We start from the raw sequence: 25,009 nt of genomic DNA on the forward strand, positions 1-25,009 counted from the left end.
AAGTAAGAAATTAAAAATAAATAAAACTGCTAAAACAAACCAACATAAAAAAATAAATAATAAATAAAGAAACTTAAAACATACCAAAGATCATTAAAAAAACAACTAAAATGAGCTAAAGCAGTGGCAGGCTGTCTGAAGGTGGCTAAAACTGTGGCTAAAAGCAGATTTTCCCAGTTCAGTTAAAACTCTTGGTACATGAAGGGTGATCCAATCACTGGAGCGAGTTACGTGTCCTCGGCTGAGACGGTGCAGCATTAAAGAAGTGCTGTTTTGGGAGGCATGTGAGTGAATACACGCTGTCCAGCCTAAAATACTCCATTATTATTGTCCTTTTTCCTCGTAAGTTGACGCTCTTTTTCTGCGCCACTTCAAAATACCCTCTTCATAACTAAAACGTCCGCTGCCTTATTTTTCTTCCTGTGCACGAGTGACGTGACGCTGAGTGTTTTGTCACATTAAAAGCACAAATTACAGGGCAATGAGTTTTGATAACTCGATCAGTTTTTTAAAAATCAAATAACTCGAATTACTCGAGTAATCATTTTACCCCTACCGGTACTTTGTTTGCACTTTAGTATTTTTTTTGAGAAATACTTACTTCTTTACCGCTGGCTCCTGGTGACGTTTATTTGCATATTGGGCGTTTCCTCCCACCTCTCACCCTCAGTGTGTAGTCATTCTCCACAGGCTGCTGCTGCCATCAACAGGGATTTATATTCTGTTTGTGTTATATAATAGTTTATAACTGCCTCAGTGTTGTAGGCTGTAAGAGCAAGTTACTACACTGTAAAAAAAATATTCATTGGCTCAACTTAACTCAGTCAAGTTATCATTTAGATTTGACTCAGTTAAGTTGTAAATACATACAATTTTAAAATTATTTAACTTAACTAAGTCAAAGCTAAATGATAATGATAATGTGCTCTTACCATAAACACCATAGCTAACACAGTAAAACTAGCTGCTATTCACACACAGTTATACCAGACCCCTTTCACCAGAACACAGTTTAACAACACAGTTTAACACAGTAAAACTGTCTTTCACAAACACAGTTAAACACCACAGTTAACACAGTAAAACTAGCTGCCATTCACAGACCGTTATACCAGACGCATTTTACCAGAACACAGTTTAACAACACAGTTAACACAGTAAAACTAGCTGCCATTCACAGACAGTTATACCAGACACCTATGACCAGAACACAGTTAAACAACACAGTTTAACACAGTAAAACTGTCTTTCACAAACACAGTTAAACACCACAGTTAACACAGTAAAACCAGCTGCCTTTAACAGACACATTTGAACCAGCCACCTTTTATCAACGCAGTTAAACAACTTCTGCCTTTCACCAACATGGTTAAACAACAAAGTTTAACACTGTAAAATAACACGTTTTAACACAGTTAACCTGGTCTCTGGCTCTGGTGTGGTGCAGAGGCTGCTCGGGGGCTTCCTGTAGGCGTGTGTTAATGGAGCGTGCTGGGGGAGGCTGGATATAGAGCTGGATGCAGCGCTGGATGTAGCTCGGCGGTGCTGCAGCGGCGGCGTGAATGAAAGGTTTATTATGAGGGATTTGGCCGCGGGCGGGGCGGGGGCAGGGGCGGGGGGAACCGCAGTGTGGTCAGGCTGGAGGAAAGCTGTAGGAGAAAGAGCTGAAGCGTCGTCTCAGTGGGTCGAGATCACACGCCCTCCATTAGACCTCCTTACTGACCTTAATGCAGGAGCTCAGAGCTCAGCAATGTCTGTGGTGGTGTTGAGCCAATAGGGACACATCAGAATCCTGAACTTCTGCAGAGAGGCTGCAGTGTTCCTGTAATTGTGAAAACTGTGAAGTTCTACAGTGGGGGTCACTAATAGGCGGAGTGCGGTCCAGGTCCGGATCCAGACGTCGTTCAGTGTGAACCCAAACTGATAAACTACTGAGAAGAATTTAACTCTGACAGTTACGGGTGCGAATCTCTCAGTGTCTGGCGATTCGATTCAGATTTTTGCGGTCACGATTCGATTCAGAAACAATTTTCGATTCTGGAACAATTTTTCTGGAGGAAAGCTTTTAAAAAGCTCCACGCGACAGTAAGTGAGCTCCGCTGTACAGTTAAAAAGCTCCGCTCGACAGTAGCTGAGCTCCGCGGTACAGTTAAAAAGCTCCGCTCGACAGTAGCTGAGCTCTGCGGTACAGTTAAAAAGCTCCGCTCGACAGTAGCTGAGCTCCGCGGTACAGTTAAAAAGCTCCGCTCAACAGTAGGTGAGCTCCGCGGTACAGTTAAAAAGCTCCGCGGTACAGTTAAAAAGCTCCGCGGTACAGTTTAAAAGCTCCGCGGTACAGTTTGAAAGCTCTGCGGTACAGTTTAAAAGGTCCGCGGTACAGTTTAAAAGCTCTGCGGTACAGTTTAAAAGCTCTGCGGTACAGTTTAAAAGCTCCGCGGTACAGTTTAAAAGCTCTGCGCTACAGTTTAAAAGCTCTGCGGTACAGTTTAAAAGCTCCGCGGTACAGTTTAAAAGCTCTGCGGCACAGTTTAAAAGCTCCGTGGTACAGTTTAAAAGCTCCGCGGTACAATTAAAAAGCTCCGATCAATAGTAGGTGAGCTCCGCGGTACAGCTAAAAAGCTCCGATCAATAGTAGGTGAGCTCCGCGGTACAGCTAAAAAGCTCCGATCAATAGTAGGTGAGCTCCGTGGTACAGTTTAAAAGCTCCGCGGTACAGCTAAAAAGCTCCGATCAATAGTAGGTGAGCTCCGTGGTACAGTTTAAAAGCTCTGCGGTACAGTTTAAAAGCTCCGTGGTACAGTTTAAAAGCTCCGCGGTACAGTTTAAAAGCTCCGTGGTACAGTTTAAAAGCTCCGCGGTACAGCTAAAAAGCTCCGATCAATAGTAGGTGAGCTCCGTGGTACAGTTTAAAAGCTCTGCGGTACAGTTTAAAAGCTCTGTGGTACAGTTTAAAAGCTCCGCGGTACAGTTAAAAAGCTCCGATCAATAGTAGGTGAGCTCCGTGGTACAGTTTAAAAGCTCCGCGGTACAGTTAAAAAGCCCCGATCAATAGTAGGAGCAGTGGTGGAGCTTAAAAAGCTCCGATCAATAGTAGTAGTGTGGCAGTGGTGGGATAATTTTTGGTAATGCACGACTACGCCACCCAGAGGTGATTTCACCTCTAGGAGAAGAGAACTGGCACTTCAGGCCTAAGAGAGGATAAGACACCCAGGTTCGACACACTCGGAGGCAAGAGACGGGGTACCATCAGTTAAGGAAAATTTATTGACAATTATTTTAAAACATATTTCCACACACACACAGGGCAGACCAGGAACTCCCTTCTTGGACAATAGTATAAAAACTAGAAATAGTAGAATTTACTTTACTAAAACAAATTTAGGGAAGAACTGGGCTGAGGGCTTACCACGGCAGAAGGAAGTACAGGAAGAGGAAATAGTCAACACTACAAACCACACATCTCAACACCCAGCGTGCTCTACACTACAGAAAAGGTGAACATCATTCCACATCCCCGAACCCGCCGCTTTGGCCCACAGCTCCGGTCCAACTAAAAGACACAAGGAAAAAAACAATTATCAGAAGCTACCAGCGGTGAAGGGAGAGAGACCAATTACAATTCTTCGAAATGTACTTATCTTTTTATGGGCCCTGGCCTCTTACAACCTCACCTTATACCACTCCAACACTAAAAAGACAAACACACAGCCAAGTAGGGAATACCACAACCACCGTTCTTGTTTTTGTTAATTCAAAAAAACACAACAACAAACTTAAATTTGCTAAAGTAAATGGACAAATGAAAGTTCAATCTGGCAAAATAAATTAAATCAGAAACGGTATCGTTTACAGGCTCCGCGGTACAGTTAAAAAGCTCTGCACGACAGTTAAAAGTTCCGTACAACAGTTAAAAAGCTTCACGGTACAGTTAAAAAGCTCTGCGGTACAGTTAAAAAGCTCCACGCGACAGTTAAAAGCTCCGTACAACAGTTAAAAAGCTTCACGGTACAGTTAAAAAGCTCCGCTCGACAGTAGCTGAGCTCTGCGGTACAGTTAAAAAGCTCCGCTCGACAGTAGCTGAGCTCCGCGGTACAGTTAAAAAGCTCCGCTCAACAGTAGGTGAGCTCCGCGGTACAGTTAAAAAGCTCCGCGGTACAGTTAAAAAGCTCCGCGGTACAGTTTAAAAGCTCCGCGGTACAGTTTGAAAGCTCTGCGGTACAGTTTAAAAGGTCCGCGGTACAGTTTAAAAGCTCTGCGGTACAGTTTAAAAGCTCTGCGGTACAGTTTAAAAGCTCCGCGGTACAGTTTAAAAGCTCTGCGCTACAGTTTAAAAGCTCTGCGGTACAGTTTAAAAGCTCCGCGGTACAGTTTAAAAGCTCTGCGGCACAGTTTAAAAGCTCCGTGGTACAGTTTAAAAGCTCCGCGGTACAATTAAAAAGCTCCGATCAATAGTAGGTGAGCTCCGCGGTACAGCTAAAAAGCTCCGATCAATAGTAGGTGAGCTCCGCGGTACAGCTAAAAAGCTCCGATCAATAGTAGGTGAGCTCCGTGGTACAGTTTAAAAGCTCCGCGGTACAGCTAAAAAGCTCCGATCAATAGTAGGTGAGCTCCGTGGTACAGTTTAAAAGCTCTGCGGTACAGTTTAAAAGCTCCGTGGTACAGTTTAAAAGCTCCGTGGTACAGTTTAAAAGCTCCGCGGTACAGCTAAAAAGCTCCGATCAATAGTAGGTGAGCTCCGTGGTACAGTTTAAAAGCTCCGCGGTACAGCTAAAAAGCTCCGATCAATAGTAGGTGAGCTCCGTGGTACAGTTTAAAAGCTCTGCGGTACAGTTTAAAAGCTCCGTGGTACAGTTTAAAAGCTCCGTGGTACAGTTTAAAAGCTCCGCGGTACAGTTTAAAAGCTCCGTGGTACAGTTTAAAAGCTCCGCGGTACAGCTAAAAAGCTCCGATCAATAGTAGGTGAGCTCCGTGGTACAGTTTAAAAGCTCTGCGGTACAGTTTAAAAGCTCCGTGGTACAGTTTAAAAGCTCCGCGGTACAGTTAAAAAGCTCCGATCAATAGTAGGTGAGCTCCGTGGTACAGTTTAAAAGCTCCGCGGTACAGTTAAAAAGCCCCGATCAATAGTAGGAGCAGTGGTGGAGCTTAAAAAGCTCCGATCAATAGTAGTAGTGTGGCAGTGGTGGGATAATTTTTGGTAATGCACGACTACGCCACCCAGAGGTGATTTCACCTCTAGGAGAAGAGAACTGGCACTTCAGGCCTAAGAGAGGATAAGACACCCAGGTTCGACACACTCGGAGGGAAGAGACGGGGTACCATCAGTTAAGGAAAATTTATTGACAATTATTTTAAAACATATTTCCACACACACACAGGGCAGACCAGGAACTCCCTTCTTGGACAATAGTATAAAAACTAGAAATAGTAGAATTTACTTTACTAAAACAAATTTAGGGAAGAACTGGGCTGAGGGCTTACCACGGCAGAAGGAAGTACAGGAAGAGGAAATACAAACCACACATCTCAACACCCAGCGTGCTCTACACTACAGAAAAGGTGAACATCATTCCACATCCCCGAACCCGCCGCTTTGGCCCACAGCTTCAGTCCAACTAAAAGACACAAGGAAAAAAACAATTATCAGAAGCTACCAGCGGTGAAGGGAGAGAGACCAATTACAATTGTTCGAAATGTACTTATCTTTTTATGGGCCCTGGCCTCTTACAACCTCACCTTATACCACTCCAACACTAAAAAGACAAACACACAGCCAAGAAGGGAATACCACAACCACCGTTCTTGTTTTTGTTAATTCAAAAAAACACAACAACAAACTTAAATTTGCTAAAGTAAATGGACAAATGAAAGTTCAATCTGGCAAAATAAATTAAATCAGAAACGGTATCGTTTACAGTCTCCGCGGTACAGTTAAAAAGCTCTACACGACAGTTAAAAGTTCCGTACAACAGTTAAAAAGCTTCACGGTACAGTTAAAAAGCTCTGCGGTACAGTTAAAAAGCTCCACGCGACAGTTAAAAGCTCCGTACAACAGTTAAAAAGCTTCACGGTACAGTTTAAAAGCTCCGCGGTACAGTTAAAAAGCTCCACGCGACAGTAAGTGAGCTCCGCTGTACAGTTAAAAGCTCCACGCGACAGTAAGTGAACTCCGCTGTACAGTTAAAAAGCGCCACGCCACAGTAAGTGAACTCCGCTGTACAGTTAAAAAGCTCCGCTCGACAGTAGGTGAGCTCTGCGGTACAGTTAAAAAGCTCCGCTCAACAGTAGGTGAGCTCCGCGGTACAGTTAAAAAGCTCCGCGGTACAGTTAAAAAGCTCCGCGCGACAGTAGGTGAGCTCCGCGGTACAGTTAAAAAGCTCCGCGCGACAGTAGGTGAGCTCTGCGGTACAGTTAAAAAGCTCCGCTCGACAGTAGGTGAGCTCCGCGGTACAGTTAAAAAGCTCCGCGGTACAGTTAAAAAGCTCCGCGCGACAGTAGGTGAGCTCCGCGGTACAGTTAAAAAGCTCCGCGCGACAGTAGGTGAGCTCTGCGGTACAGTTAAAAAGCTCCGCTCGACAGTAGCTGAGCTCGGCGGTACAGTTAAAAAGCTCCGCTCGACAGTAGGTGAGCTCAGTGATACAGTTAAAAGCTCTGCGGTACAGTAGGTGAGCTCTGCGGTACAGTTAAAAAGCTCCGCTCGACAGTAGGTGAGCTCCGCGGTACAGTTAAAAAGCTCCGCGGTACAGTTAAGAAGCACCGCTCGACAGTAGGTGAGCTCCGCGGTACAGTTAAAAAGCTCCGCGCGACAGTAGGTGAGCTCCGCGCGACAGTAGGTGAGCTCCGCGCGACAGTAGGTGAGCTCCGCGCGACAGTAGGTGAGCTCCGCGCGACAGTTAAAAAGCTCTGAGGTACAGTAGGTGAGCTTTGCGGTACAGTTAAAAGCTCCACGCGACAGTAAGTGAACTCCGCTGTACAGTTAAAAGCTCCAAGCGACAGTAAGTGAACTCCGCTGTACAGTTAAAAGCTCCACGCGACAGTAAATGAACTCCGCTGTACAGTTAAAAAGCTCCGTACAACAGTTAAAAAGCTCCGCGGTACAGTTAAAAAGCTCCATGCGACAGTAAGTGAGCTCCGCTGTACAGTTAAAAAGCTCCGCTCGACAGTAGGTGAGCTCAGTGGTACAGTTAAAAGCTCTGTGCAACAGTAGGTGAGCTCTGCGGTACAGTTAAAAAGCTCCACTCGACAGTAGGTGAGCTTCGCGGTACAGTTAAAAAGCTCCGCTCGACAGTAGGCGAGCTCCGCGCGACAGTGGCTAATGCTAATGCTGCTGCACCCAGCCTTAGTTCTGGAGAAACTTCACTGAAAACTAACTCTTATAACTCTGTACTTCAGCAGATCGGCTTTACTGCTCCTTAATACCTGACTGATATAATTTATACGTAAGGCGCACTGACTATTTTTTTGGGAAAATGAAAGGATTTTTTGCGCTTCAGGGCTTCATCATATGTTTTTAAAAAGGGGGCAAGTGTTGCAGCAATTAATAATTATTGTCCGTTTCTTAATTCTTCTGCGATGGAAAGCTGAAATGAACTTTTATTAGCTCTTATTTATTTTTTAATTTTCTTTTTTATTTCTGTTTCACTTTAAATGCAACAGCCTTTGCTGTCTATTGCATCATTTAAGGTGGAACTGCAATGTTGGCTATCGAACTAGCTACTTAGATTAACTACTAGCGATTTTTTAAAATGATTTTTATGAAGAAAATGGTCATAAAATAATGAAACTTCTTTCTCTCTCCTGTAGATAAGGATACGATCAGTAAAATACGAGATCTGCGTATGAAAGCGGAGGACTATGAGGTGGTTAAGGTCATCGGGAGAGGAGCGTTCGGAGAAGTTCAACTGGTAAGATTTTATTCCTCTGAATAACCTTAAAACAATGAGCATGTGGATCATATGAACATTATAGAGCATTATAGAGCGCTCCCTACGCTTCCTGTAGTGTATTACAGTCTGTCAGAATGAGCGTGTTGTGGATCATATGAACATTATAGAGCATTATAGAGCGCCCCCTACGCTTCCTGTAGTGTATTACAGTCTATCAGAATGAGCGTGTTGTGGATCATATGAACATTATAGAGCATTATAGAGCGCCCCCTACGCTTCCTGTAGTGTATTACAGTCTATCAGAATGAGCGTGTTGTGGATCATATAAACATTATAGAGCATTATAGAGCGCCCCCTACGCTTCCTGTAGTGTATTACAGTCTATCAGAATGAGTGTGTTGTGGATCATATGAACATTATAGAGCATTATAGAGCGCCCCCTACACTTCCTGTAGTGTATTACAGTCTGTCAGAATGAGCGTGTTGTGGATCATATAAACATTATAGAGCATTATAGAGCGCCCCCTACACTTCCTGTAGTGTATTACAGTCTGTCAGAATGAGCGTGTTGTGGATCAAATGAACATTATAGAGCATTATAGAGCGCCCCCTACGCTTCCTGTAGTGTATTACAGTCTGTCAGAATGAGCGTGTTGTGGATCATATAAACATTATAGAGCGTTATAGAGCGCCCGCTACGCTTTCTGTAATGTATTACAGTCTGTCAGAATGAGCGTGTTGTGGATCAAATGAACATTATAGAGCATTATAGAGCGCCCCCTACGCTTCCTGTAGTGTATTACAGTCTGTCAGAATGAGCGTGTTGTGGATCATATGAACATTATAGAGCATTATAGAGCGCCCCCTACACTTCCTGTAGTGTATTACAGTCTGTCAGAATGAGAGTGTTGTGGATCATATGAACATTATAGAGCATTATAGAGTGTCCCCTACGCTTCCTGTAGCGTATTACAGTCTGTCAGAATGAGTGTGTTGTGGATCATATAAACATTATAGAGCATTATAGAGAGCCCCCTACACTTCCTGTAGTGTATTACAGTCTGTCAGAATGAGCGTGTTGTGGATCATATGAACATTATAGAGCATTATAGAGCGCCCGCTACGCTTCCTGTAGTGTATTACAGTCTGTCAGAATGAGCGTGTTGTGGATCATATGAACATTATAGAGCATTATAGAGTGCCCGCGACGCTTTCTGTAATGTATTACAGTCTGTCAGAATCTCTCTCTCAGCTCTCTGTTATTTCTCTTTCTCTCTCTACAGGTGAGACATAAAGCCACCAGGAAAGTTTACGCTATGAAGCTTCTCAGTAAGTTTGAGATGATTAAGAGATCAGATTCTGCTTTCTTCTGGGAGGAGAGGGACATTATGGCCTTCGCTAACAGCTCATGGGTCGTACAGGTATGAAATTTAACCCTTAACTACACAATTTTAGAAGTGGTTTTAAATGTTTACTGTTAATTTAAATTTAATGGTTAATTTGTGTTTGTATTGTATTAATTGTATTTTTCTGTATTTAAATATGTTAACTTTCTGTTTTTCTATTTATTTTTCTTTTCTGATTTGTTTCTAAAATATAGTTACTATTAATTATTATGTTTTAAAAGACATTTTTTTTCATTTTTTGTGTTAATTTCTAAGCATTATTTACATGGAAATGTTAATTGTTCACAAAGACAATGAAACAATGATTTGCATGAGGCGTCCTAATTTTTCCACATGACTGTATTCAACGTTGAGTTCATTTAGAGTACAGTATGTGCTGTGTATCTGACATAAAGATGAAGAGAAATAGATATATTATTTGATCATTTAAAATTAACTAAATGAAGAATGAGATTTTTTTGTGGAATATACATATTGTCCTAGAAAATATTACGATAAACTATATAATTGTCATTTTAAGGTTATTAAATACCACTGACATAATGATAGTAGAATAACATAAAATAAAGTAATTACACAATTTTTAAAGACAACAACACAATTTTATTAATCACAGTTCTTCAATACTTTAGCATGACCGGCTTAAATACTGTTCACTGTTATATATATGTGAACAAACATACAAATAAACACAATATAGACTGTATCACCATTATCACACATTACTGAGGTCACATACATTTATTGTATGATAGGTCGATAAAGTAATTATCATGACAGCCAATCAGAGTGGATGTCATTTACACATAGGCCTATATGTTGTATTTTGCCTCAGTTAAAAAGCAGTTTGGGTCACAAAAGCCTTTAAAACTTATTTTTTTAGTATTTTAGGCTAAATAGATATTTATTGTTTGTAAATAAGCTGAAATCCTGTGATAATAAAGTGAAAATAGTAAAGTAAATAAAGACTCTTTTGTAGTTTAGTCTATATTTTTGTAATATGTACAGTGTATAATGTAATAAATGTACAGTATGTTATAACTGTTTTAAAAATGTTTATGTTTTTCTCTTGTCCTGCAGCTGTTCTACGCGTTCCAGGACGACCGCTACCTCTACATGGTGATGGAGTACATGCCGGGCGGTGATCTGGTTAATCTGATGAGTAATTACGACGTCCCGGAAAAATGGGCTCGGTTCTACACGGCCGAGGTGGTGCTGGCGCTGGACGGGATTCACGCCATGGGATTTATACACAGGTCAGCGTGGTTTTAATTGGCTACGTTCACACAAAAATAAAGGTGGTTTAAATCTGATTTTCTGACCAAATCCGATATTCAGTCTGTTCACACTGCTGATCTTTATAACGTGACCCATATCTCACATCTGTCTGATCAGTTCAAGCTTTGCAGTGGCACGCATTCACAACAGAGCAGTGCTTCACGTTTAGTTTCGCTTTAATCCTTCAACCAGAACCTCAAGAGCTATGAATAAGTTCAGACTGAAGCTGAGCTTTTTCTAGATTATTTACTTTAGCCCCGCTGAAAAGAGGCAGACAGGCAGACAGATTGATTGATTGATAGATTCCTCATTTGGAGGACAATGAAGTGTGGTGGATGAAAGTAGTAGAGGGCTCGATAGGTAACTAACTTGCTGGATTAGTTACTAACTGCTATTATCCTGTTCAGAAGTGAGTATTATCATCATGTAGCCTGCTACTAATCCCCGGCTAGCACTGCTGGAGCAGCATTAGCATTTCCCGCTAACCGTGCAAAATGCTAGCTCTTTAGAGATGAGTATTATCAGCCTGTAGCCCGGCTAGCACTGCTGGAGCAGCATTAGCATTACCCGCTAAGCCCTAGCTCTTTAGCCGTTCAAAGTTGGGTATTATTGGCCTGTAGCCTGCTACTAACCTCAGCTAGCACTGGTGGAGCAGCCTTAGCGTTACCCTCTAACCGTGTTAAGCGCTAGCTAATGCTAATGCTGGAGCAGTATAAGCATTACCCGCAAAGTGCTAGCTCTTTAGCTGTTCAGAGATAAGTATATCAAACTATAGTCTGCACGCTTACTGTTTTAAAACAAGATACGTGGGACAAACATGCTAATGCTCCAGCCAGGAATCTCAGCTTACTGTAAATAAACAGAAGCGCTTTACTCACTCAAACAAACAGTTTTGAGGAGAGAAATCTGTGTAGATTAACATCCAGCACTCATTTGACTTTAAAATAAAATGTTTTTTTTTTTTTTTAAGAATTAGAGTTTTGTTTGCCTAGCTTAGCTTTACTTTACTTAATTAGCAACACAGTGGCCCATCGTGAACATCTAATCCGGGGAAAGAACAAAGGTTAGCAGAGAGCTAAGTAACATTAATAGCGAGTTAGCTAGCATACTCACGTTAGCGATGAGCTAGCTAGGTTTCCGAGGAGAAAAGTACGGTTAGCGGAGAGCAAGCTAACATTAGCGGCAAGCTAGCTACATTACCAAGGAGTGAACTAAGGTTAGCAGAGAGCTAGCTAACATTAGCGGAGAGCTAGCTAACATTAGTGGCAAGCTAGCTACATTACCAAGGAGTGAACTAAGGTTAGCAGAGAGCTAGCTAACATTAGCGGAGAGCTAGCTAACATTAGTGGCAAGCTAGCTACATTACCAAGGAGTGAACTAAGGTTAGCAGAGAGCTAGCTAACATTAGCGGAGAGCTAGCTAACATTAGTGGCAAGCTAGCTACATTACCAAGGAGTGAACTAAGGTTAGCAGAGAGCTAGCTAACATTAGCGGAGAGCTAGCTAACATTAGTGGCAAGCTAGCTACATTACCAAGGAGTGAACTAAGGTTAGCAGAGAGCTAGCTAACATTAGCAGAGAGCTAGCTAACATTAGCGGAGAGCTAGCTAACATTAGTGGCAAGCTAGCTACATTACCAAGGAGTGAACTAAGGTTAGCAGAGAGCTAGCTAACATTAGCGGAGAGCTAGCTAACATTAGTGGCAAGCTAGCTACATTACCAAGGAGTGAACTAAGGTTAGCAGAGAGCTAGCTAACATTAGCGGAGAGCTAGCTAACATTAGTGGCAAGCTAGCTACATTACCAAGGAGTGAACTAAGGTTAGCAGAGAGCTAGCTAACATTAGTGGCGGGCTAGCTAACTGGAAATAAAACTAAAGTTAGCGGAAGTTTCCAATACAGTAGATTATTTTTTTCTCAAAGAAATTATGACTACATTTTAGGGTCCTAAATTATATTTATCAAGGTGTTAAAAGCATTAAATGTGACTTTTAAAATGGTGCTAAAACCCTGCAAATATAGTTCATAAATATAAATGTATATTAGTTCTGTATTTGAGACGGTCTCCACACTGTATAGAGTTTATTTTGATGATTATTAACTGTCTCCTCTGTCCGTCTTCTCTTACAGGGATGTGAAACCCGACAACATGTTGCTGGATAAATCAGGCCACTTGAAGCTGGCGGACTTTGGCACCTGTATGAAGATGAATAAGGTGTGTATTGTCTATAACTTCTGCTTTCAGTTTCACTCAGAAATACACTATATATTCACGACTGCACACAAAATACACATTATACTGAATTACAGAGCTAGCCTATTTCTATTTCTCCAGTGCACCTGCTAAAACATATACAGAGCTTTCAGATATTAAATAATGCAAAGAAAACAACAATACAAATGTTATAAAGAGTTCAGAAATCAATATATTGATTTTTAATCATAGTTTTTAATGCGTCTTGGCATTCTCTCCTCCATCAGTCTTACACACTGCTTTTTAGTGACCTTAAGCCACTCCTTTTCTGCAAATAAATGCTCTAAATGACAAATATTTTATTAGAAATTTGAGAGAAATGTTGTCCATAGTTTATAGAATAAAACAACAATGTTCATTTTACTCAAACATAAACCTATAAATAGCAAAATCAGAGAAACTGATCATTTTAAAGAGCTGTATGTAGATGTATGTGCATATTTCTGTCCAGCATTATTTGTTAAATATTAATATTGTGAAAAAATGGGTGTCTGACGCCTGGTAAAATCATGTAAGTTTTCTGTTATCTTTTTTTACACTATGAGGTTTCACTTAAAATCGTTTAATTTTCCCAAAAATCATCAGTGCATCTTATAATTCGCTGCTCCTTATGTATAAATATGTATAAATATAATTAAAAGGTATTAAGTAGCAGTAAAGCCACTCCACTGAAGTACAGAGTTTTACAGGAGTTTTAGTTTAGTTCTCCAGCACTAAGGCTCGAGCAGTATTAGCATTAGCTGCTAAACGTTCTAAGCGCTAGCTCTATTGCCATTCAGAGGTGAGTATACCTAACTGTAGTCTGTGTGTTTACTGGGTTAAAACAAGCTACATTGGACGAGCCTCTAGCTTATATATCCCTAACTTACTCAGTGTAGCGCTGTAGTTTTAGCGGTTAGCAGCTAATGCTAATGCTGCTGCACCCAGCCTTAGTGTAAATCTGGAAAAAACTAAGCTTATTGTAAATAAGCAGAAGTGCTTTACTCACCCAAATAAACAGTTTTCAGAAGATTTTTGTTATTATAAAATTGTATATTACAGAGTTGTGTTTTTTGCAGTATAGTGCAGTGCTAGCTGATGTTATATGCTGTATGTATTGAGTTATCTGTTCGTAACCCTGTGTTGTGTTGTGTTCAGGACGGTATGGTACGATGTGACACGGCGGTGGGAACTCCAGACTACATTTCTCCAGAGGTACTGAAGTCTCAGGGTGGAGACGGATACTACGGCCGAGAGTGCGACTGGTGGTCCGTCGGGGTCTTCCTGTATGAAATGCTTGTTGGTGAGTTTAATGCTTTTCCGTTTTAAGGTTATAAAGGCGTACGAATTCTTTAAAGAATCCATTAAAATGTTATATTTCACATTTACTTGTGTTTACTATTTTACAGTACCTGTCAATTTATTTAATATTTCAGTTCTTATTAATATTTGTTCTTTGTTTGTAGCATTAATAACATTGTAGATTCATATTAAAGACTTAAAAACTTGTACAAATTGTGCACAATTTGCCGTAACGAGTACGCATTTTAACCTTTTAGTACGCTTCTAGGATTCCAGGTTCTCACGTTTCCCCTCATGTACTCCAAAATGTGTTTGTTGTGAGAGTTCACGGTCGCTTACGCTGTCGCGCTGTTCACCAATGCTAAATTATAGCCAGTTAGCATAGGCGCAAATCCAGCAATCAACATATAGAGCCCTCCTCTACATTCATCACACTTCATTTTCCTCCAAACTGTTAAAACACTGTCACTGTGCTGAAGACTCTCTCTCACTTTCTCTTACCCACTCTTTCTCTCTTTCCTTCTCTCACCCGCTTTCTATTTCCTCTCACACCCACCGTTTCTCTCTCTCTCTCTCTCCTCTCTCACACCCACCCTTTCTCTCTCCTCTCTCTCGCTCACCCGCTTTCTCTCCCTCTCTCCTCTCTCACCCACTCTTTCTCTCTCACTCTCTCTCTCTCTCACCCTCTTTCTCTCTCTCTCCTCTCTCACACCCACCCTTTCTCTCTCCCCTCTCTCTCTCTGTCACCCTCTTTCACTCTCTCTCCTCTCTCACCCACTCTTTCTCTCTCTCTCTCTCTCTCTCTCTCACCCGCTTTCTCCCTCTCTCCTCTCTCACCCACTCTTTCTCTCTCACTCTCTCTCTCTCTCTCTCTCTCTCTCTCACCCTCTTTCTCTCTCTCTCCTCTCTCACACCCACCCTTTCTCTCTCCCCTCTCTCTCTCTGTCACCCTCTTTCACTCTCTCTCCTCTCTCACCCACTCTTTCTCTCTCACTCTCTCTCTCAAGTTCAAGTTCAATAAAGCTTTATTGGCATGACTGTCACAAGGTACACTGTTGCCAAAGCAGACAAACAATACACAAATATAAACACAATGAAAAAAGAAAATCTAATAAAACAACTTAAACAAGAAGAGATTAAATAATATTGATATGAAAAATATTAAATATGAAATAACAATGTTAACAATAATAATGACATATCAATGAAAAGAGATATAGATATAGAATCTAAATATAAATAAGTGAACAGTAGGGGGTAATATTGATTAATAATGGATATTGATTATTGTTTAGAGTGGTTGTCTCTCAGGTTGTGACAGGCTGTGATATAGAGAGCTGAGAGTGGGAGGAGTTTACTCATCTCTCCTAATAAACAGGAGAGTTTCTCATTGTTACTGTAGTGCAGGAACTCAGGAGAGATGTCGATCATTTGTCCATAATATCTCTCTCTGATCTGGGCGTACCTGGGACACTCGGTCAGAAAGTGCAACTCTGTCTCCACCACGGACCAATCACAGTGAGAGCACAGCCTGGACTCTCTGGGTAACCAGGTCCGTCTGTGCCGACCCGTCTCCACGGCCAGGCTGTGATCACTGAGTCGGTACATGGTCAGGACTTTCCTGAGGTTCTGATCTGGGATCAGTGTGAGGTACTCTGCGAGGGTGTACTCTCGGTTCAGGGCTGAGTAACACTGCAGTTTGGGTTGGTGTTGGATACTCTGGGTCCAGTAGTGGTGGTACTGTTCTTTTAGTCTGGTGAGGATCGGGTTGGGTCGTAGTGTTTGGGTGAGTGTGTGGTGGGGGTGTGTAGAGTGTGTAATGTCGGCGGGGTTAAGGTGGGTGATGTTTAGGATTAATTGGGTAAGGGGGCTCTTCTGGAGGTTCTGTTCCTGATTGGTCAGAGCTTTGTAATGGAGTGATTGGGGGTGGCTGGATTTAATGTGTTTATAGAAGTTCACGGCTCGTTTTTGGATGGTTAATATTAGGGGGTATTGGCCCAGTTCAGCTCTGCATGCATTATTAGGGGTTTTCCTCTGCACACGTAGGATACTCCTGCAGAATTCGGTGTGCAGAACCTCTATAGGGTGTTTGTCCCAGTTTGGGAAGTCATTTTTTGTTAGGGGCCCCCAAACCTCACTGCCGTAGAGTGCAATGGGTTCTATAACAGATTTAAATATTTTGAGTCTAATTTTGATTGGTAAATCAAATTTAATAGATTTATTAATGGCGAAAAGTGCACGTCTTGCTTTCTCTTTGAGTTCCTTCACAGCCAAGCCAAAACTTCCCGTAGAGGTGATTGTTAGGCCTAAATATGTGTATTTATTTGATTGTTCAATATTAGTTTTATTAATTGTGAAAACATGGTTACTGCGTTGTGATTTGTACTGAAATATTACGATTTTGGTTTTGTGATGGTTTATTTTCAGAGCCCATGTATCACAGTATTTGTGTAGAACACATGTGTCAAACACAAGGCCCGCGGGCCAAATGTGGCCCGCCACGTCTTTTTATGTGGCCCGCGAGAGCTTGTAAGATCTTAGTGTCTATAATAAATAAGTCAGAAGCGTTCTTTGACCAAAAAATACATTTCCCACAATGCTTGTCGATTGTATTACCCGCAAAGTTACGGCTTACTGCCACTACACGGCAGTGTAGTCATTGATGTGGAAACCCTGCCGGAGGGAAGGTGTAACTTCGCGGGTGGAATTGAGACATATAAATGTTTATCCCATAATGTCCAGAAAAAGAGAAGTTGATGCAGACGGACGGCTGTGCTTCAAGGCGAAAGACCGGTATGCCTTTTGTGTTACGAAGAGTGTTACTGACCAAAATAAACGCTTTTTAGGAGAGATATAAGTTCTGTGTAAATATTTATAAGACAATAGCTGACAAAATCTGTTTTAATGACGTTAATAAACATCACTGGGACAGCGCTAGTCGCAGTTTCACCGCAGCAAAGTACGAGGACGTGAATAACTTATCTAACCAGCCTTTACTGATTTCTGCCCTCAATAACCCTTTCAATAACCTCCAATAGCCTTTAATAGTCTTCAGTAGCCTTCAACAGTCTAACCTTGCAGCCGTGGTGTGTCCACTAAACTCCGTAGTTATAAACATCCTGAGGTTAGCAGCGCGATAACTGACCTGTTTATAATGTAATCCCAGCAGTGACTCATGCTCTAAACGGCTGCTGTTAGCTGATTGGGCTGAAAGATGAACTGTAGAGAGCTGTATTATTCGGTTACAAAAATCTTTATTTCATACACAGAAGAACTTAAAAATTTTAAAAACGCTCCAGACTGGCTGAGCTGAGCCCTGTAGCCCGTGGCTGGGCTGTAGCTCTGACTCAGTAAAGACTGCGGACTTGTGGTGCTGCTGCTGCAGCTCCCACTAGTGGTTGGATGAGGAACTGCTAAATCTGAGGAAATGCTATGTTCTTAACAGCTCACAATTTTTGATTTTATATTTATTAAGCCTTATTTCAGTTAATAATTTCAAAGTTAATATAACTTGATGTCATTTCTATTCACTTGAATAGTTTGGTTCTTGATTGATGGAGTTTTTGGATTTCATGACATGACAAATTAAAAGGATTTATGTTAATAGAGCAACAAGCAAACATTTTTTCCATGCAACTGTAATATTTGATTGAATAAATAATATATTGAGAGTTATTTAACATTAAGGAGTAATTACATTCATTTACATATATTACATTTGGTTACATTTTATTACATTTATAAGTTACATCTGGCCCTCGGAGGACAGCCAATATGCCAATGTGGCCCTCGGCCAAAATGAGTTTGACACCCCTGGTGTAGAAGGTCTAAACTTTGTTGAAGACCCTCTTTTGTGGGAGATAGCAGTACCAAGTCATCTGCATAAAGAAGACATTTTATCACTGAATCATCAAGAGATAGACCAGGGATATCTTCACATCTGTCTAATGATTCAGCCAGTTCATTTATATATAAATTAAACATTGTAGGACTCAGACTACAGCCCTGTCGTACACCTCGTGATTGGGTGATGAAATCAGTCCTCTGAGATCCCACTTTCACTGCACATCTACTAGTTGTGTACATAGATTTGATTAGATCATAGACTTTCCCTCCCACTCCATTGTTTAGAAGTTTAAATAGTAATCCTTTGTGCCAGATTGAGTCAAATGCTTTTTGGAAATCAACAAAACAAGCAAAAATCTTTTGTTTGTTTTGGGTGACATATTTATTAATGAGGGTGTGGAGGGTAAAAACATGGTCTGATGTTCTATAATTAGGTAGGAATCCAATCTGAGCTTTGTTTAGGATGTTGTGTTCAGTTATAAAGTTTATAATTCTTTTGTTGATAATGCTACAGAAGACCTTCCCTAGATTGCTATTAACACAGATCCCTCTGTAATTGTTTGGTTCAAATTTGTCGCCGGATTTATAGATCGGGGTTATGAGTCCTTCGTTCCAGATTGATGGGAAATTGCCATAATTTAAAACACAGTTAAAAAGTTTTAGAATAGCCAATTTGAATTTATGATTGGTACATTTCAACATTTCATTTAGGATGCCGTCTGTTCCACAGGCTTTTCTAGGTTTCAGGTCTTTGAGTGTTTCCTCTAATTCCTCTAGTGAGATTGGAGAGTCCAGTGGATTCTGGTTCTCTTTAATGATCTTTTCTAGATTTTCTAATTTATCTACAATGATTTGTTGCTTTTCCTTTATTACTGGGTTTCTGTAAAGAGTTTGGAAATGTGTTTTCCATGTGTCTCCATTTGAAATTAATAATTGGTCATGATGTGATTTGTTGAGTGATTTCCAGGTTTCCCAAAATGAATTGGAGTTTATAGATTCCTCTAAATGATTGATTTGATTTTGTATGTGTTTGTATTTCTTTGATTTGATCGTGTGTTTATATTCTTTTAGTGTGTCCCAGTATTTCACTCGTAATTCTTCATTAAATGGTTCTCTGTGTTTAAGATTGGATAGGTGTCTTAATTCTTTTCTTTTATTCCTGCAGTCCAGATCAAACCATTTATTTATCTGAAATTTATTAGCTCTGTTTTTCTTGATTGGGATGTTTGATAGTTGGACTGCATGACTAAAGATGGAGTTCAGGTCTTCTACAGCTCTATCAATTCCTTCTTGATTGGGAGTATAGGATGAGTCTGATAGGAAGGTATCTAAGACTGATTTGATATATTGGTTGTTGATTGTCTGTGTGTATCGGTCAGTGCTGTCCTGAGTCCACTTGAGGTATTGTTTGAGATTGTACATGTTTGGTTGCGGTTGATAACGTTTGATTATTGATGGGTTGAGATAGATGGTAATTTGGCTGTGGTCTGATAAGGGTGTTAATGGCTTGACTGTGAAGGCTCTCAGAAACGTCATGTCTAGATCTGTTATAAAATAATCCACCGTACTGCTGCCTAGAGCTGAACTGTGGGTAAAATGACAAAAAGAGTCCCCTCTCAGTCGTCCGTTTATCATGTACAAACCCAGGCTTCGACAGAGCTGCACTAGATTCTTCCCATGAGAGTTTACAGAGCTGTCACAGTTCTCTCTGGGGGAATGTGTGGGAATAGGAAGGTTATTTCCTGTAAGGAAGTGATCACCTTGTGGATTAATGAAGTCTAATTTGTGTCCTGTTCTTGCGTTTAGATCCCCACAGATCATCACATGACCCAGTGCTTGAAAAGAACTGATTTCTTCCTCTAGAATAGAAAATATTTCTTCATTAAAATATGGTGACTCTATTGGGGGGATGTATACAGCACAGAGGAATACATTTTGAGGGGTTGAAATTATTTGTTTATCAATCTTTAACCATAAATGATTAGTTCCTTTTTTCATAGTTTGAATGGAGTGGATGAGTTCAGATTTAAACCATATCAGCATCCCTCCTGAGTCCCTACCCTGAACCACTCCTTTAGACTTGGTGGAGGGGACCACTAACTCTCTGTATCCGGGGGGACAACCAGTGGATCCATCTCCTCTATACCAAGTCTCCTGTAGAATCAATATATCAACATCTCTTATTTCATTTACAAAATCGGGATTTCTACTTTTCATATCAAATAAAGAGGATTTTAAACCTTGAATATTCCAAAGGGAGATGCGGAAAGATGCCATATAATATATGATAATGTGTCATTTAAATCTCAAAAAGAGAGAAAGGAAAAAACAAAATATAGAACAAAAAAAAAAAAATTATTAATTTGTTAATATAAGTTTCTATGGTACATACATATATAAATATTAATATTAATAGTATAAACTATGAAATCATTTTTTCCTTTTTTTTTTTTTTATCTCTGTGGTAATATCTAGTATCTCACCATGAATCATGTCCCATCAGACGTGAGCAGATGTGATTGAGCATTTGTCCTATGTCTCTCAGTTCTGCTGCATTAGGGTTAGTTCTGCTGAGGGCCTGAGCGTAGGTCAGATTTCCTGGCCTGGTCTGTGAGTTCAGGGGTGCTGATGTTGGGCCCAGTGGCAATATTGAAGTCTGGGTATCTGTGAGGTGATCTGATGCTGGTGCTGGAAAAGGGTTTTCCTGAGGACTCCTCTGCATGTTGGGTAGTGCTGGGTAGTGTGGGGCTCGGTGTTGGGGTCTCAGGTTGGTGGTTCGTGTAGGAGCTCGATCTCTGGGTTTAGGTGTATGTCCAGTGGTTCTTTGGTAAGCGGTGACATTTCGGGACAGAGCAATGTCCTTTAACTTTCTGGCGAACTCAGGAACTGCCCTTTTGAGAAGGTGGACATGGTCGTGGAGGCAGTCAGTGTTGAGTGTTGGATGATGAGCGAGGTGGATGTTTGGGTGGAGGGCGCAGTCTCTGGAAATACTGGCATTGATTTTTTGGATGGTATATGGGTGGAAATCCTTTCGGGGCAGCAAGGTGGAGATAATAATCTTTGAACTTGGGAAAGTATTGCTGGCTTTCTCCATCACCGCTTTCAGAGACATGGAAACTTTTTCTTGTTGGGTTCTGAGGTCATTTGTACCCGTGTGGATGATAATGTGGGATGGTGACCCCAGATTTGCTTCTGTGAGAAGCTCCAGTGCTTTCTGGGTAGATGGGCACCATATTTTAGCCACTCTGTGTCTTGGGAAGAGTTTTTTCTCATCAATGAATTTTCCATTTGAGTCAATTAGTAGTGCAATTTCTATTTGCTCTGCATTTCTTCCTTCATCCATGGTTGTGCACTGTTCTGGTTGTGATGGTTGGTTGGCAGGAGGTTGTTGGGAGCTGGTGGGGGTTATGGAAGGAGGCTGGAGGTGGTTGTTAGGGTTGGTCTGTCTGGAGATCTTGGTTGTTGGAGGACTCTGGGGTTGTTTGAGTGAGAGTAGCTGTTCTTTTAGACTCTCCACTATACTGTCCCTCAGTCTCAGTTCTTCCCTCAGCTCAGCCATCTCCTTTCTGTATCTGCTCCTGTCCTCCTCTTTCTCCACCTGAAGAATCCTCAGTTGTTCTCTCAGATCACTCAGTTCTTTTTTGAAGTCCTCTTTTTCCTGAATCCATTTCATGTTTGTTTGTTGTTTGAGAAACATTTCCCTAAGCTGGACTATCTCTCCCTCCAGTTGTGTAAAATGTCCCTTTAAAAGAGTAATGGAGGTGTGGAGTGGTGTGAGCTGATTCTGTCCAATGTCCTTCTGCTCCTGGGCTGAGGTCTGGTCCGAGGACTGGGATGAGGTCTGGGCTGAAGACTGGGTTGTGGTATTGTGTTGAGGAGGACAATCAGACTTTTCCTCTTGCAGAATGTTGTCTCTGCCTCTTTCCTCCTCTGCTGCTTCTCTCAGACGACCGAATGATTTCTCAAATGCACTCAGGTTTCCCTGAACCATGAGTGTTCCATTTTTGTAGATATTGATGGTGGTCATGACAGTCTCTGTATCAGAGGGGTCTTTTATTTTCAGTTTCCACCCGTTACAGATGCCCTCTTTTTTAACAGATGTGTAGTACGATGTTAAAGCCTTGTGCCATGATTCTGGGCTATCTGTATAGAATATGAGGTTGCTGGTCTCCCCTGTCTTATACAGGTCTGAGAACAGACTCTCTGGCTTCTCTCTCAGCAGTTTGTGTTTAAATTGTTTCCTGGCCGTCTCGCTCTTGACCTCAGGAGGGTAAATAACGGGACAGGAGTGATGTGAGCTGCAAGGTGAGTGCTCTCTCTCCTCAGTGCAGTGTTCAGTGGGTGCTGGTGCTTCCTCTGGCTGGATCATGTTGACTGCTGGGCTGATAGAATGTTGAGGCTGGAGCAGTTGGAGGAGCTTTTTTCAAATTTCAAATTCTAACTGCCATATTAGCTTTAGCAGTTAGCTTTATATTTATATATACTCTATATAAATATAAATAAAATATTAAATAATTAATAAATAATGATTGATTTCCTCCAACTCACTTATTCTGTATCGTCTCTGAGACCTGCTGGTGTGTTTCTCACTCTGAGATGATTCCAGTTCTCTGTATATCTGTGTATCTCAGTCCTGACCTCTGTTATGCTGAAGAGTTTCACTCCTGTTGTTTCTGGTGGTATTTTCCTCAATACTTTACCGATTTGGAGGTTTTTGGTCTTGTTTTGTTTCCGTTTGTTCTTAGTATGACTTAATATCACTGTTTCTATAAATTAATTCATCATCTTTCTCACCTTAAAAGAAAAAACGACACAAAAATCAGGGAGCTCACACTGACATGTTCAATGGAACTCTCTCTCTCTCTCCTCTCTCACACCCACCCTTTCTCTCTCCCCCCTCTCTCTCTCTCTCTCTCTCTCTCACCCGCTTTCTCCCTCTCTCCTCTCTCACCCACTCTTTCTCTCTCACTCTCTCTCTCTCTCCTCTCTCACACCCACCCTTTCTCTCTCCTCTCTCACCCACCCTTTCTTTCTCCTCTCTCTCCCTCTCTCTTACCCTCTTTCTCCGTATTTCTCCTCTCTTTCTCTCTTTACTTCTCTTTCCCTCTCTCTCTCTCTCTCTCTCTCTCTCTCTCTCTCTCTGCCTCTCTCTCTCTCTCTCTCTCCTTTCTGTCCACAAAGGGAGACGGTGTTCCATGCTTTTATACACTGTTTTAGACTCCAACCTTTTTTTGTGCTTTTACAGACTGTTCTTATAAATTTTAATGAAAATTTTACACCCCAGAGTTTTATACTTGGTTTTAAATATGCCAGGAGCCAAAGGTACAAGTGCCAACTGATCAATTTTATCCTTGGACAAGCGAAGATGGCTATTTACATGAGCAGGAAGAACAAAATTGAGCAAAATGTAGACTGTGATGCTGTGCCAATCTTCCTGAGGATGGTTAAGGCTAGGATAAAAATTGATTTTAACTATTATAAAGGCATGAATGACCTGGATGCTTTTATGTTAATATGGTGCTTTGGGGAGGCAGTTTGCCTGGTTGAGGAGGGTGAACTCTTTTTTGCCCCAGAATTACAGTAAGCTGTATTTTTTATTTCATGTTTTAATTTATTTTATTGTAAAAATCTGTTTCGATCCATTTTTAGGATTGTCTAACTTGTCATATTGACTTGGTTTGACTTGGTTCTAATAAAGAACGTTAAAAGTCAAAAAAAGTCTGTCTCTCTCTCTCTCTCTCTCTCCCTCTCTCTCTCTCTCTCTCTCTCTCTCTCTCTCTCACCCGCTTTCTCCCTCTCTCCTCTCTCACCCACTCTTTCTCTCTCACTCTCACTCTCTCCTTCTTTTGCTCTCATTCTCACTCTTATTCTTACTACACTATTATTACTGTATCCCTCCCAAACATACAAAGAAAAAAACATTTAAAAAATCGACTATGATTTGAGTTAAGATTAATCACAGAATATTGTGTTAATTAATACAATTAAGTTTTAAGTTACATTTTATTTTGTTTAACACTGTTTTTTTACTTTATTATTGCATATATGTTATTTTATAGATACTATGTAGAAAATAATATTTTTTTTATTTTTCTGTGTACTATAGGTCTGTATTATTAGCAGTAGAGTTAAAATAATATGGGATTTTCACAGGATGATACATTTTCAGAAATATCACAGTAGTTGAATGTAAGCTTTGCTGTAGTTTGTGTAAAAAGTGTCCCTTTTGAAAGTAAAAAGTTTGAAAGATTTAGCTGATTTCTCAGTTAGCTTGTTGGTTTTTAAACTATTTTAGATCAATTAAACCCGTTGTCTTTTTTTATAATGAAACAAATCGTATAATATTTGTGATCAGGTGACACGCCGTTCTACGCTGATTCGCTGGTGGGAACCTACAGTAAAATCATGAACCACAAGAACGCCCTGACCTTTCCCGAGGACAGCGACATCTCCAAGGACGCCAAAAGCCTCATCTGCGCCTTCCTGACGGACAGGTAAACCCCTCAGATATACCCTCATCACATCTTCTGTCTTCTGTTTAAAGATTCTAGAACTGAACTGAAACTGAAAGTACTTTTATTGTGCTGGAACTGTGCTGCTGCTGTGTAGCGCTGCTAATAATGATCAAGTATTGGATCTTTGGACGTTTAGACGTCTTGATGTTTGGACGTTTAGACGTTTGGATGTTTAGACGTTTTGATGTTTGGATGTTTAGCTGTTTGGTTTGGACGTTTGGACGTTTGGATGTTTAGACATTTGTATGTTTGTATGTTTAGATGTTTGGACGTTTAGATGTTTGGATGTTTAGCTGTTTGGACGTTTAGCTGTTTGGTTTGGACATTTAGATGTTTGGACGTTTAGACGTTTGGATGCCTGGACGTTTGGATGTTTGGACGTTTAGCTGTTTGGTTTATTTAGACGTTTGGACGTTTAGACGTTTGTATGTTTAGATGTTTGTATGTTTGGACGTTTAATGATTCTGTGTAGAACTGAAACTGAAAGAACTTTTATTATCCTGGAACCGTGCTGCTGCTGTGTAGCGCTGCTAATAATGATTAAGTATT

At 40.9% G+C, this 25,009-nt stretch overlaps 1 protein-coding gene across 2 annotated transcripts in view; it reads left to right on the top strand.

Moving 5' to 3' along the window:
• rock1 (Rho-associated, coiled-coil containing protein kinase 1) overlaps positions 1-25,009 on the top strand; it is a 128,618-nt gene that overhangs the window by 46,054 nt on the left and 57,555 nt on the right. For both annotated transcript variants that reach the window (XM_049482840.1, XM_049482839.1), the window contains exons 3-8: positions 7,801-7,901; positions 9,167-9,304; positions 10,370-10,545; positions 12,695-12,779; positions 13,956-14,100; positions 24,301-24,439. In XM_049482840.1, coding sequence (XP_049338797.1) covers positions 7,801-7,901; positions 9,167-9,304; positions 10,370-10,545; positions 12,695-12,779; positions 13,956-14,100; positions 24,301-24,439 — 784 coding nt within the window. The remainder of the gene's footprint in view (positions 1-7,800; positions 7,902-9,166; positions 9,305-10,369; positions 10,546-12,694; positions 12,780-13,955; positions 14,101-24,300; positions 24,440-25,009) is intronic.

The sequence above is a fragment of the Astyanax mexicanus genome, chromosome 8 (assembly GCF_023375975.1).
Source record: "Astyanax mexicanus isolate ESR-SI-001 chromosome 8, AstMex3_surface, whole genome shotgun sequence".
Taxonomy (NCBI): domain Eukaryota; kingdom Metazoa; phylum Chordata; class Actinopteri; order Characiformes; family Acestrorhamphidae; genus Astyanax; species Astyanax mexicanus.